General features: G+C 34.8%; 1 protein-coding gene across 4 annotated transcripts in view; it reads left to right on the plus strand.

The window, feature by feature from the left end:
* Positions 1-14,954, plus strand: part of NF1 (neurofibromin 1) — a 239,987-nt gene that overhangs the window by 75,859 nt on the left and 149,174 nt on the right. For all 4 annotated transcript variants that reach the window (XM_043480302.1, XM_043480281.1, XM_043480273.1 and 1 more), the window contains exons 8-13: positions 290-447; positions 5,641-5,814; positions 6,462-6,584; positions 6,837-6,911; positions 12,086-12,217; positions 14,324-14,458. In XM_043480302.1, the coding sequence (XP_043336237.1) occupies positions 290-447; positions 5,641-5,814; positions 6,462-6,584; positions 6,837-6,911; positions 12,086-12,217; positions 14,324-14,458 (797 nt within the window). The remainder of the gene's footprint in view (positions 1-289; positions 448-5,640; positions 5,815-6,461; positions 6,585-6,836; positions 6,912-12,085; positions 12,218-14,323; positions 14,459-14,954) is intronic.

The following is a 14,954-nucleotide window of genomic DNA, read 5'->3' on the forward strand; positions in this document are numbered from 1 at the left end:
GGACAGGGAAGCCTGGCATGCTGCAGTCCATGGGGTCACAAAGAATCAGATGCTACTGAGCGACTGAACAACAACAGGGTAGATCAAGATGGCTCTTGTAATACATAGACAGTATAACATTACTTGTTTGATTACCTGAATGAACTTGTTGACAGTTAAGTGATCTTCCAGGTTTATCTTTTTAAAATGTGGCCTTTGCTGGTTTTTGAATAGTGCCAGCTTTTAATTTAATGCCAGATATTTTCTTGTCATCTAATAGTATCATTTAATATTTGTATTTTTCGCATAGAGTGTGCCGAAAAACTGTTTGACTTAGTGGATGGTTTTGCTGAAAGCACCAAACGTAAAGCAGCAGTTTGGCCACTACAAATCATTCTGCTTATCTTGTGTCCAGAAATAATCCAGGATATATCCAAGGATGTGGTTGATGAAAACAACATGAATAAGGTGAGGAGGGAAAAGTTATTTCTACTATGTTCAGATGTGAAATGATATTTTTAAAAAATTTTTCATTTGGCTGTGCCGTGCGGCTTGCAGGATCTTAGTTTCCCGACCAGGGATGGAACGTGGGCCCTGGCAGTGAAAGCACCAAGTCCTAACCACTAGATGGCCAGGAAATTCACATGAAGCAATTTACTTTACTCAAGGTATATATTTCTTTAAGCTTAGCATTCTGTCCATTTCTAGCTGCATCACTGTGGGTATTTTTTTTGCTGGCCTTAGCAGAGACATACTTGGACCTAAATTTAGTTGGAGGAAAAATAGGGTATTTGTGATAACCCTCATTGATTAAAGCTTTAAAACGATCCCATAGTTGCATTCTTTTGCCAGAAAGAATAATATTAAACATAGTATTAAACATAGTTTTCTGTAATAATCACTGCAAGGGTTACCCTACTAAAATTCATCACTTTTATGGTGTCTTTGCATGTTCTTAGGTTTGTGTCCACTTGGTGCTAATGAAATTGCCTAGTAACTCATTTTAGGCATTCTAGAACAGTTTTCACAGCATTTTATTAGGAAGGCAGGGTACCATATATGCCATCTGTAGTGCAATTGGCACTGTTAACAACTGATAATTCTCAGGGGCTCATAATTTTTTTAAAACAAAAGAATTGGGTATTTAACCTTATTGTTTTATTTGAATTTCTTTATGCAGTTTGTTTTGAGAATACCTTCTTTGTAATGTAAATATTTAAAATTTATATATTTTTGACACTGGGAGAAATACCCTTAGCCAACTAAGCATGAAATGGACTTCTGCATGAGTTGCCTATAGATGGAGATGTTCAAAATCAGCTGAATGAATTCAACACTTTGTAGAAGTATTGTGTAGGGAATTTATGCATTGACTGGTAAATAAATGAACTGGATAATCCTTGGGAGTCTGTGATGCTTTGGTGCTCTCCAACTTTCCCATTATGAGGACACCATTTTTCATGTTTCATTGTTTTGGACTCCTTTAAACTAATATTTTGTTTTTTGTTTGTTTGTGTTTATTGGAGAAATACACATATGTAAAAAGCTGTTCTGAGCTCACTAGTGCTCTTGAGTGAATTTGTATTTTAATAATCACAGCTACATCTTTCCAAATGCTTATTGGCCATTTGTTTATCGTCTGTGAATCACTCAGTTTTCTATTGAATTATTATGTCTTTTATTGATTTGTAGAGTGTCCGTACATTTTTTACTTGATTTCTCTTTTTAAACTTTGTTTATGGGTTTTTGTTTTTGCTGTTTAGATATTTAAAATTTCTGTGAAGTCCACTCAGTTTTGCTCTTTTTTTCCCTAGGCTTTGGGTTAGTTCTCTCCTCCCCAAGATTTATTTATTCATTTTATTTAGATATAATTCACATACTATAAGATTTACCTTTTAAAGTGTATAATTCAGTGGTTTTTAGTGTACTCAACCCAGAGTTGTGTAATCATTACCACTATCTAATTCCAGAAAATTTTCATCATCTCCACAAAAAACCTTATGCCTGTTAACAGTTATTCATTATTCCCCTTTCAGCCCAGTCCCTGGCAGCCACTGATGTATGTTCTGTCTCTGTATTTGCTTGTACTGGACATTTTGTATAAATGGAGTCATATGCTGTGTGACCTTTGTGTCTGGCACTACCCAAGAGTTTTGAAAGAGGCAGATATATATATGTGCTGTGCTGTGCGAAGTCGCTTCAGTCATGTCTGACTCTTTGCAACCCCGTAGACTGTAGCCTCCAGGCTTCTCTGTCCGTGGGGTTCTCCAGGCAAGAATACTGGAGTGGGTTGCCATGCTCTCCTCCAGGGGATCTTCCCCACCCAGGAATTGAACCCACATCTTCTATATCTTCTGCATTGGCAGGTGGGTTCTTTACCACTAGTGCCAGGAAGCGTGCACACATGTGTGCGTGCGTGCAATTCAGGAGGAGGGCATGGCAACCCATTCTTGGGCTTCCCTGCTGGCTCAGACAGTAAAGCATCTGCCTGCAGTGCGGGAGACCTGGGTTCAATCCCTGTTTTGGGAAGATCCCCTGGAGGAGGGCATGACAACCCACTCCAATATTCTGAAGCAACTTAGCATGTATATATATATTTGTAGTACTTTGCTAGGTTAAAAAATTTAGATCTTAAATCCTTCTGGTTTTAAAAAATGTATTTTTTAAAATTTATTCTCTTTTCTAGTCATATTTCTAATGTGCTAACGAGTGTTAATGGTTATCCTTTATTCATGTGTGTATCCTTTGATTCATATCTACTTGGTCGTACAGACATTTACAGGAAAATACATACACATATATGATGGTTGTTATACTTTAAAATGAAATAATTTTACACGTATTGCTCTGCATCTTACTCTGTTTACTTAAAAGCCAATTTTATCTGTTCCTCAAAATCGTTGATGGAGATCTAACACTTTCATATAAGTATTTGGTAATATTCTGTTACACTAATGAGCCTCATTTACTCAACCATTTCAGTGTGAATAGCTTGTTTTTGTGGAATTTTTGTCTCTTTTAAGGTAACTTTTAACAGTTTATTCTTTGCTAGGAGATATATTTTTCAGTTTTATCAATAAAGAGTTATGTATATCTATGCTTAGTTTATTTATAATATAGAAATATGTAGACAGAATATGTTTATAATATTTATATATTATCTTCTAATTATTTTCTTCAGTATCCATGTTTATGACTGTTTCCTCATTTCTAATATGTCTCATTTTTCCTTGTTCATGTTTACTAGAGTTTATACTGTTGGCCTTTAAAAACTTGGTCTTATAACTTTATATCTTCTAGCATTTATTTTTTGAGGTAATGGTTTAGTTCATCTATTTTCAGCTTTTTAAAACATTGTAGAACTTTCTATAAGGCTTTGAATTTACTTTTTTGCAGTGGTCTTAGTTTTCAGATGAAGTGTTCTTAATTTTAGTAGTTTTAAATCTCTGATTTCTCTTAATGATGCCATATTTGACTTAGAGGAATGTTTTATAGTTTCCAGATTGTTAGTTTTGGGGTGATTTAAAAAATTTAATTGTGGTTAGAAAATAGTGGTACATATTTGTTTAAAAAAAGTGTCCCACAGTCATCAGAGTAGAATCTGTATCATTTCAGTAGGGCACAGAATTTAATATAAATCTTTAAAACCACTCTTGGAACTACCCTGTAGGTGGCTTGAGATAGTATCCTGTGAGAAATGCTTGGTTTTGCTGGCTGGGCTCCCACAGGCTGCCTTTGGCAGCGTGGCAGAGCCCCTCCCAGGCTTTGGTAATCATGCTTAGCACTTCAGTATAAAAGAAGCAAGGCAGTAAACAACAGACAAATAGAACCCTAAACAGATCAGACCAGGCTTTCGTTTACACCAGTCCTAGACTGCAGATTATATGTGAAAAGCAGTTCTCTTTTTTCAACTTCTAAATTTTACTATTATTTTTAGTTGTGTTACTGTCTGTATTAGGATAGGTAGTATAATAGCTCAACACAACAGAACTTTCTTTTTTTTTTTTTTTGGTCGTGTTTATCTCACAAGACCTCCAAAAATTATGTAGAACTCTCCCAGAGCCCTCCTCAGGGCTGGGGGCGGGGGACGTCCCTAACTCTAGAACTTTCTTATACTTAATGAAATAGTACTGAGTAGCTCTGCAGGACAATCGCCCTGTTTGTGATCTCTTAGGACCTTGGCCAGCAAAGATTCTGCCATTTCTTTTTATACATGGCTTTTATAGGAGTTGTTTCAATTCTGCCAGCCAGAAGGAAAAAGATAGCATGGAAAAAAGCATGTTGAGGATTTTTATGGGCCAGGCCCTTAAATGGCATGGATCACTTTCATTCACATTCCATTGATTGAACTCATTCATATAGCCATATTTAACTGTAAGAGAGGCTGAGAAATATGACTGTAACTCCAGAAACGAGAGATGAACATGGAGACCAAGGAATAAAGGAGCTAGGGGGAAAATCGGGAGTCAAGAATAGCTTAGATTGCTATCTCCCTAGATTTCCAAGTTATTTCTTTATGGGTAAAAAATTATTTTTCAAGAATACCTGTTTACTAGGATAATAATACAATCGCATGTGCTATACTAACTCAGGTGAAGCTTGAATAGTGAGGAAAGTTTTATGGAAGAGGTGTGGAACCTTAGTTGAAATAAGAAAGGAATTTAGATTAGAGAAGGTGAAGGTGAAGTCGCCCAGTCGTGTCTGACTCTTTGTGACCCCATGGACTGTAGCCCACCAGGCTCCTCTGTCCATGGGATTTTCCAGGCAAGAATACTGGAGTGGGTTGCCATTTCCTTCTCCAAAGATGAGTGTTATTCAAGCCAGGGAAGTCAAGAAAATAGATCTAAAAATATTGAAGATATATTCAGAAAAGTTAGCTAGAAAGTGGAAGGTTCTCACAGGCAGTTGTAAGTGAAGATGAAGAGCAGATAGTGAGTAATCTGGAAGACATTGCGAGTTTCAACTTTATAGGCAATTAGAAAAAAATCTAAAGATTAGGATTAGGAATTTCCCTGGTGGTCCAGTGAGTTTAAGTTTCAATTTTATTCTTTAGGCAATTAGAAAAAATCTAAAGATTAGGATTAGGAACTTCCCTGGGGGTCCAGTGGCTAAGACTCTGCTCCCAATGCAGAGGACCGCAGTCCGATCCCAGGTCAGGGAGCTGTATTCTACAAGCTGCATAATTTTCTGTGAAGAATGGAATTGAGAGCAATAGAACAGCTTTCAATATATCCTTAGTTAGAAGGCTGAAGGTTGAATATAGCCTGGAGTTTTAGGTAAAGATGGAACAGTTTGAGATAGACCATAACCAAGAAAGAATAGTGTTTAGAAATTAAAGGTAATATAAAAAGAGAATTTGATCAGCTAAATTCAGGGTTGAAAAGTCAACTACATTGTTTGGGAAGGACTGTTTCTCATGTTCCTTTAATAATTCAGCAAAGAAAGGGAAGAACAGATCTTTTTTGGGGGGGGATTCAAGAATCGTTTAAATTATGACAACTACTTAAAATTATGAAATTTAAAACCGTAAGTATCAATTATGTATCAGTATTTCTATAGAGAGTACAGTTTTTAGTGGCTGATAATTTGCTACTTTATTAGATCAGTCTGAAATCCAAGAAATTTCATATATCATCTCATTGCTGTATTTGAATTTTGTAGAAGTTGTTTCTGGACAGTCTGCGAAAAGCACTTGCCGGCCATGGAGGAAGCAGGCAGCTCACTGAAAGCGCTGCAATCGCCTGTGTCAAACTGTGTAAAGCAAGTACTTACATTAATTGGGAAGATAACTCTGTCATCTTTCTACTGGTTCAGTCCATGGTGGTTGATCTTAAGGTAACATGCTTATTATTTCTCTTATACAAACTTAAAAATGTTAAATGAAAAATAAATCTCTAGTATAAATACTATACTAGTTTATTTTGAAAATCACTGCTAACACAAAAGTTCTGAGTCTTCTTCCTTGTGGCTAAGCTGGTAAAAAATCTGCCTGCAGTGCGGGAGACCTGGGTTCGATCCCTGGGTTGGAAAAATCCCCTGGAGAAAGGAACGGCTACCCACCCCAATATTCTGGCCTGGAGAATTCCATGGACTGTATAGTCCATGGGATTGCAAAGAGTTGGACACGACTAAGTCACTTTCACTTCCACTTTATTAAATTCATAGGACCTGCTTTTGCTACTGCTCCTCAGGCTACATTAAGTGGCTTAGAATATGAAGAAAACACAGAATTAACCAGTTTTCTTAAATTACCATAAATATTCAGACTTGGGTTTAAAATAATGTAGAAATTTGGGCCTGAAAGGAACCATATGTGGTCTAGTAAGAATTTTATCATGAACCACAACATTAGCACTTTATGTTTCCTCTGGCAACTACATGTTACTGCCATCTGTGTGGATGATGTGTTGTTATTAAGTACTAGTAGTAAAAACACTGCGTGATTGTTGAAAAGCTTTTATTTTCGCTTGGAATTTTCATAGAACCTGCTGTTTAATCCGAGTAAGCCATTCTCCAGGGGCAGTCAGCCGGCAGACGTGGACCTCATGATCGACTGCCTTGTTTCCTGCTTCCGAATAAGCCCTCACAATAACCAACACTTCAAGGTGAGAGCATCGGTTTGCATCAGTTTCATTTACTGACGCTGTTGATCCTTTATAAATGCGAAATGAGTAGAAAGATGATAGATTGCACCTTTATCAGTATTTCTTTTTATATGTTAAAGTTAGTTTCAAGATCCTAAAAAATGTGTTCTGTTTTTAAAAATTTCCTTTTTGTTGTTTCTTTTGTCCTCGTGTATGTTACTATATATTTTTCTTATAGAAATAGCTTACTGTTTTTTTTTCTTTCCTCTGTAGATCTGCCTGGCTCAGAATTCCCCTTCTACATTTCACTATGTGCTGGTAAATTCACTCCATCGAATCATCACCAATGTAAGTCCAAAAGGTATTGCTAAATTGCTTAAAATTTTTTCTTTCTTCCTATCTTATTTCTTTTTAAGAACGGTATTTCTGATTTGCAAAAGATTTTGAATTTAGATGTATGATACAGGAAGATTTCTCATACATGATTCTATCTAATAACTGACAATACAATTGTATTTTTCATATTTAATCTGAATCCCAGGACCCTTACTGAGGAAGGTGGAATTAATAGGATCCTTTGGAAAGATTAAACTTAAAAGATTTTTGGGTCAAAACCCTTGAGAACAGTGTCACTGAAAATATAATTTAACGTTTTCATCCTAAAGCTCTACGTATTATTTTAATACTCAGCTCTTTCCCAGCATTTGATAACATTCTGAATTGTCACCTTACTGTTTAAGTTAAAAGTAGCAGTATTTATGTTGTAGCTCATTATGTACATTAAAGAAAAATGGTGAGATCATATTTGTACTTTTATTCCTTAAACAAATGAAACAATACTTTGAGGTGTTTACATGGCACAAAAGCATATCAGACAAAATAAGTAAATTCATTAAAAAGTACTTGTGAAGGCTTCAGCTGTGATGTGAGTGTGTTAAGTGGAAAGATAGTAACCATACCACATTTGGACCATGGATTTAAAAATTTCTATTCTTCTAAATCATATTTTGAGGGTTTTTAAGATGTTATAGTAGGTGTTACTCCTTTTCATCCACTTTCATCCATTGTTAGATACTCACATGTATATGTAAATTGTTCAACTTTTTCCTTTTTTCCTCCCTTAAAAAAAGACTTTAATCATTGTTAACTTAGGTATATTTGTCCTCTTTATAATCACACTTCACTTTAAGAGTGTGTCTCTAGGGAGTTAAAGATGTCCTTCCCACCTTCATTGCTTTGGATGTATTGAATTATACCAAATTCTGCCACATTTTCTTTTATCCATTCCTGCAGAAGAGTAATAACTATTAATAAAACTATTTGGTGACACATTTAGTTTTCCTCAGTGGGGTGCTGGTAGCATTTTTGGTCAGTACAGTCTTTGTTATGCAGAATTGCTTTGTGTATTGTAGGACATTTGGTATCCTTGGTCCTCATTTCATTAAGTACCATTTGTGCCACTTCCTTTCTCTCCCATCTCTGCCCCCAGACTTTATGAATAACTAAAAATGCCCGAGGGAATGATTACTCTCTCAGTTGAAGATCAGTTATAAGTAGAAGTAACATTAACTACTGTTTCTTTCAAAAGGGAAAGTTTAATGAATCTGATATGGCAGATAAGGTATATTTGTAGTAAAAACTTAGAAAATTTTATGCTTTACTTTTGCCAATGTAATGAGTCAGGACATTGTGCCCTTAAGGTTTACTTTCAAGGCCATTACTTAAAAAAAAAGAAACAACAATGATTTTTACCTTTCAATTTTATGTGTAATTCAGAAATAAAATATTACTACTTTTTTATCCTTTGGCTTATAATACTAAAAACATTCCATTTATTAGAGTGGATGGTTTATGTAAATGCTTAAAGCTTGTATTTAATAAACCCAAGTATATATTTTTTTGATACTCTGTGGCTAGTTACTTTAATTGTGAAATATTTTTGTCTACAATTGAATATATAGAGCACTTTCAAGCATGGACTTGGCACTGCTGTAAGTGGCTGAGCTGCTCCTTTGTGGGTTTAAAGCATGCCTGGAGTGGTACTTCATGCATGCCTCAGTGTATATGGTGAAGTGGTTGTGCATCCTCCTATACTCCAGTGCGTACTGCATGTGTGAAGGTGGAGTGTGTCTGTATCAGGCCACGTCTAAGAAATCTATTTTTATAAAGAAAAACCTGTATTGACTAAACTTTTAAAATATTAAGTAAGCATCAGTAACCTTTTAGTGAGTAGCTTGAAAAGGAGCATCAATTTTAGTCTATAAAATAGTTTTAAAGTTGGACCTTAGATAATGATACTTTATCATAGCATAAGATTGTTTGACAAATTGTTTCTTGTTAGGGTTTTTCTTTCCTTTGGTTTGAGGCTAATAGATACTGAATCTAAAGTATTTTCTGACTGAAAAGGACCATGTGTTCAGATGCAAATTTATAGAATTGACTACTATGGAATTTCACTGAATGTAGTTATTATAGAAATGTTTTGTCTTGAAATCACATAAAGTTTTTCTTAAGTATTTGAACTCCTGATCTTAAATTCATTCATAGTAAAAGATTTTCTTTTAAATGATTCTTGGTTCAGTACACCTCATGAGCTCTCTTCTTCCTTGGTTCTTTAGCCAGTTCACAGATTTTTAAAAATTACCACATTCTCAAATTCGATAAGTTTTATTACTGATGTGGTTTTGAGGGTTTATGTAGAAGTAGTAATAATGTTTGCAGTTTTGTTTTGCTTTCGTGACGCATACTCATATTCAGTTCATAAGTACTGTTTTTAGGTCTAAAAGAGTCCTCCCTTAAGATTTCTTCTTAAGAAATCTGAAAATGTAGTAACTGTTCAAATTTGATTATAATTTAAGCTTTTTATCCCTTTCTAAAATGGTACGGGTAGTTCTGTCATCTCTTTTATTATGGAATGCCATAAGTGATGAATTTTAGCTATAAAATCTTTGTTATGTGCTTAATCTTTATAGGCTTCCTTTAGGTTAGTTTAGATATGTTGTTATCATTGGGAAATAAAATAATATACACAATAGGAACCAAATATTTCACCCATCAGTGCAACATGCTGTAGCTGGTATAGTACTTAATACTTACTATTGTTTTTTCCTTATAGCAATTTGCTGTAGTTTACTTATGGATAGTTCACATATTGAGAATGAGATTATCTCTTTCTGCTGAGAGAAATTATTTCCAAGGCGTGTGAAACTTCTTGAAATAATCTTGAAGAATTGCCATATGATCTGCTCGTATTATAAAAGTATTGCCATTTACTTGACAATACACTTAGGATTTTCAAGGACAAAAAAGAACAAGTCTACTTTAATTGACTAGTTTCTGAAAGGACACATTTAATAATTGCTTGGAACACTAAAATTTTTACCAACTACATGATGTCCAGGTTTTAGTGCCTGTTTTATTTGAAAGTGTATCTTGTACTTTAAAACGAATGACTTTATTTGTTATATAAAATAGCAATTATGTCAGTAACTACATCTTAAGTTAAAGTCACATAGGGTATACCTGGTACCATGAGACAGTTTCAGCAGCTATCACAATGACATAATAATTTGGATAGGATGTTACATGGGATGTGTATGTCTTTAAGCAGTTTCTGACATTATGAGTTCAGTATAGTCAGAGGACCCTTATATCAGTGCATTTTGTGATTACTCAGCTTTTGTTACTTTAAGTTGATTAACACAAGCTGTATAAATTAGTAAGTATATGGAAATCAAGGAGTATTGATTGCCATGGGAAAGTCAGGTGACCAAATTGACTAAAGTTTAAGGAATTCACTATATAACTAAGTTAAGAAAACTTAATCATTTGTTAGGAAGTAAATAAAGAATTTGAGAGAAAAATGGAGACAACCATACTGTACAAATAAAAGTATTTCTTCCTTAATAGTGTTGAAGGTTTTTTGTGAATGGAATTAAGTATTGATTTTATTTTGTAAATTGGTTTTATAGTACACTGTAGATGTGTCTTGGCTTCCCAGGTGACACTAATGGTAAAGAATCTGCCTGCCAGTACAGGAGATGCAAGAGACGTAGGTTCAGTCCCTGGGTTGTGAAGATCCCCTGAAGTAGGAAATGGCAGCCCACTTCAGTATTCTTGCCTGAAAAATCCCATGAACAGGGTATGCAGGCGGGCTGCAGTCAATGGAATCACAGAGAGTTGGATACGACTGAGCACATGCACACACATTCATAGATGCGGCTCCACCTGCCAAGTGGCGAATCTCCCTGCCAAGCAGGAAGCGTGGGTTGATCTTTGAGTCGAGAAGATTCCCTGGAGTAGAAAATGGCAACCCACTCCAGTATTCTTGCCTGGAAAATCTCTTGGACAGAAGGAACCTGGTGGGTTACAGTCTATGGGGTCACAAAAGAGTCAGACACGATGTAGTGACTAAATAACAACAACAATCCAGTAAATAGAGTTCATAATCCAAAAGTTTAGGTAATATAACCCGATGCTCCTCAAAATATTCTAAGGGTTAGGGCTAAAAAAATTAAATGCTGAGAATTTAATTAGCTTAGTGTTGAATTAGAAGGAACTTGGGAACAAGATATGAAGCTATTATATCGCCTTATCTACTGTTTCAAATTGTTCTTGCAGGTATTTTTTGTTACAGGAGTATTATAAAGCCTGTGTTTTAAGTAATCCTGTTCCTTGCATACTCTCCATTAGGTAGTGAAAAATTCATCCAGTCATTTTTGTATTCACAGAGAGACAATAGTTTTAGTGATTTTCATAGTTGTCATTTTTCATAATATAGTTATTACTTCATTTAAAAGTTACACTTTCAAATAAAATAGGCACTAAAAACTAGAATCAAAGCTAAACAAATTGAACTACAGAAAAATATTTACATAAAAAAACCCAGTTACCTTTAAAAATATTTAGCTATGATCATTTTGTCTTTGTGGTGATCATTAGTCTTCTCATGTATTGTGCCATCATTGCATATCAATTTAAGATTATAGGTTTACTAATAGCTTTATCTCATTTACTAATTTCATGTTGTAATTATCATTGCTGTTTGTCTGTAGGCATATGAGTAATAGTTTACCACATATTCCTTCAACACCGTGTTGAACCACTGATCTCTTTTAAAACTGATAATAGCGTTCTTGCTTTGGGACAATATATACTATATATGCATACGTTTCTGAAATGTGTAAAACATTAAACTTACCAAAAAAAGCTTGGCTGCAGAATTAGCTCTTTACTGTCTGTCTTTCAGCCTTGTTAGATTATCAGTGAGAAAAGACAGTCTCGTGTTCATGCTCGTGCAGTGGGCGCTTTGTCTCATGCTCATTATGATAATAAAGCAGATGTGTGGTTTGGTGTTTGAATTAAAGACATTACTTGAAGACTTTGGAAATCATAGTGTGTGTTTGCATGGTCTTAGAAAGTTTCTTACCAAGTAATCAACCATAAAACCACAGTGATAACCAGAGCATATAACTCGTGCAAATTTGGACTTTTTCTTTCGTATGGTCTCTGTTTTCCTCCAGTCTGCGTTGGATTGGTGGCCTAAGATTGATGCTGTATATTGCCACTCAGTTGAACTTCGAAATATGTTTGGTGAAACACTTCATAAAGCAGTCCAGGGTTGTGGAGCACACCCAGCAATACGAATGGCCCCGGTAAGATTAATCGTGAATTTTGATTTCCATCTTCTTGAGATTGCATTTTTTTTCAGTATCTTTATCCCATTCTTGCTGTTTTGATTATTTTAGAAAATCAAATGAGACTTTTCAGTAAGAATTGTGGTATGTCGAATACTGCAGTAGTGTTGCAATGCTAGTTAATGATGTATGTTTTCTACTATTTCAGTGGGTTAAACTTTTTCTTAGAGATATTTTCTGACAAAATGCTGTTAAAATCTTAGTGAATGTCACCTTTTCTTTTTTTGGTTTCTTTTTCCTTCAATTTTTCCTTATGAATCAAAATACTTTGATTAGCTCCTTATCTTTTGGGGATGCGAGGGGGAAACTGACTCCTGGGCTAGAGTGAATGTTCCTGCTAACGCACTGTTTTGCCCATTGGATGCTACATATTGTACACGGGAAATTAGAAATAGAATTCAAAGTTTATATTTAAAAATATCTCACATTTCATTAAACAAAAGGACAAAAATCTCCAGTGCTCTTGGGCATTATAACAAACACTTTTCTCATACATAAACATTGGGAATAATTGCTGCATGTTATAGAGAACACACCTTTCCTTTTTACCTTTGAAAGACAGCTTGTTTTCATGGACATTTTTTATTAAGAGTCCGTAGATGCTGGATAATCTCCCATCTGTGTATTTGCATATGCTGCTGCTGCTAAGTTGCTTCAGTCGTGTCTGACTCTGTGCGACCCCATCCCTGGAATTCTCCAGGCAAGAACACTATGTGCGTAAAAAAGCATACATGTCAAAAGCATGTATTTTTGTTTCCTTTTAAAAGAAAAGGGAAGATGTTTTCTAAGAGTAGATAAAAAGGTAGTATTGGATCCAGAATATAATGTTGGATTTTTGGTTGAATAACATCCATAATTATAGTATTCTACAATAGTATCTCTGTAATTGAAACACATTTTCCATGATTGAATTTTTCTCAAAGAAAGCTTTCTTTGTTCTATCAGTGTTCTTCTGGCAAAATACGTGCATTCTGTAACTTGGGAGATGGAATGCCATTAAAGGAAAAAGAAAAAGTTAAACTATTAAATACAGAGATTGCCTGTGTAGCATATTCCATCGAATCTAAGAAACACCTATTTAACATTTCTGAATTTGGGGGTGGATCTTATTTGTATGATATCTTGCGGTTGACAATTTTCATTCCTTATGATACGTAAAATAATGATGCATCTTACAGTTGATAATGTCATTGTTTCTATGAAATGTTTATATATATGTATATGAGATATTTTATTACATGAGTTACTCACTGTATCTGTGAGAGCTATAGAATAAATATTTTACCCCTGTTCTAACATTTGGAAAATCGCTTTTAACATAGGAGTCCACCAACCTTATTTTAAAGATTTTAGTATTTTAGCAGATTTTCACTTAAACTTTTTCAAGATTATATAAAAATATATATAAGATTATATAAGAATATGTAAGAGGAAGGCTGAGCACTGAAGAATTGATGCTTTCAAGTTGTGGTGCTGGAAAAGACTTGAGAATCCCTTGGTCAGCAAGGAGATCAAATCAGTCAATCCTAAAGGAAATCAACCCTGAATATTCATTGGGAGGACTGTTGCTAAAGCTGAAGCTCCAATACTTCGGCCACCTGATATGAAGAGGCCGGCTCATTGGAAAAGACCCTGATGCTGGGAAAGATGGAAGGCAGAAGGAGAAAGGGGTGCCAGAGGATGAGATGTTAGATAGCATCACTGACTCAGTGGACATGAATTTGAGCAAACTCAAAGATAGTGGAGGACCAGGGAGTCTACTAGTGCTATAGTCCATGGGATTGCAAAGAGTCGGATACAACTTAGTGACTGAACAACAACAACAGAAATAAGAACAATATAGACGTGCAAAAATACTTTTTATTTGCTTTTTAAGCTTGATTGTGTTAATCTTATACTTTCTATTGAATGTTTCTACTAATACCATACATTTGGTGCTATAAAATATGTCCCTTTATTTTTCAAAGTTTTTAAAAAATAGATTTATTTGAAAATGTTGAATGGCTATTATCATGATTCTGATGTCTGATTCTTAGAAGGTAAATGTCATGTTTTTGTTTTTAGAGTCTTACATTTAAAGAAAAAGTAACAAGCCTTAAATTTAAAGAAAAACCTACAGACCTGGAGACAAGAAGCTATAAGTATCTTCTCTTGTCCATGGTGAAACTAATTCATGCAGATCCGAAGCTCTTGCTTTGTGTGAGTAGTTTTTGTAAAATGCCTTGAAATTATTATACTAACTTAATTTGGTTTAACTGAAATGCCAAAACCTTGAGGGTGATTATTAGCTCAAGAACACTTACTGAACCTTCCTGATCGTATGTGAAACTTGACATTCCTAAGAAAGTGAACTTATAGAGATTACTAATATAATTAGATCAGATCGTACCCTTGTGTCTTATTTTTTCTTATGATTAAACTAACATGTTTTGGTGAGATCTTCTGTCTATACCCTGCTACCAGATTATGTATTATTCAGATATAATCCTAGGATGGGGTTTGGATAATGAAGCAACCATAAATCAAGTGCTTTCTGTATCTGTTCAGTTGTTTTTTTTTTTAAGTCTCCAATCGCTCTTACCTAAAAATTGAGCTTTTCTATCCTTATTTCCTCCTATCATCAGCCTTTTATTATCACTGACTTTGCCTGCCTATACTGTATTGGGAGGAAAAGGAGATAAAAATGAGTATGGTT

This window comes from Cervus canadensis, chromosome 1, assembly GCF_019320065.1.
Source record: "Cervus canadensis isolate Bull #8, Minnesota chromosome 1, ASM1932006v1, whole genome shotgun sequence".
In the NCBI taxonomy this organism is placed as follows: Eukaryota; Metazoa; Chordata; class Mammalia; order Artiodactyla; family Cervidae; genus Cervus; species Cervus canadensis.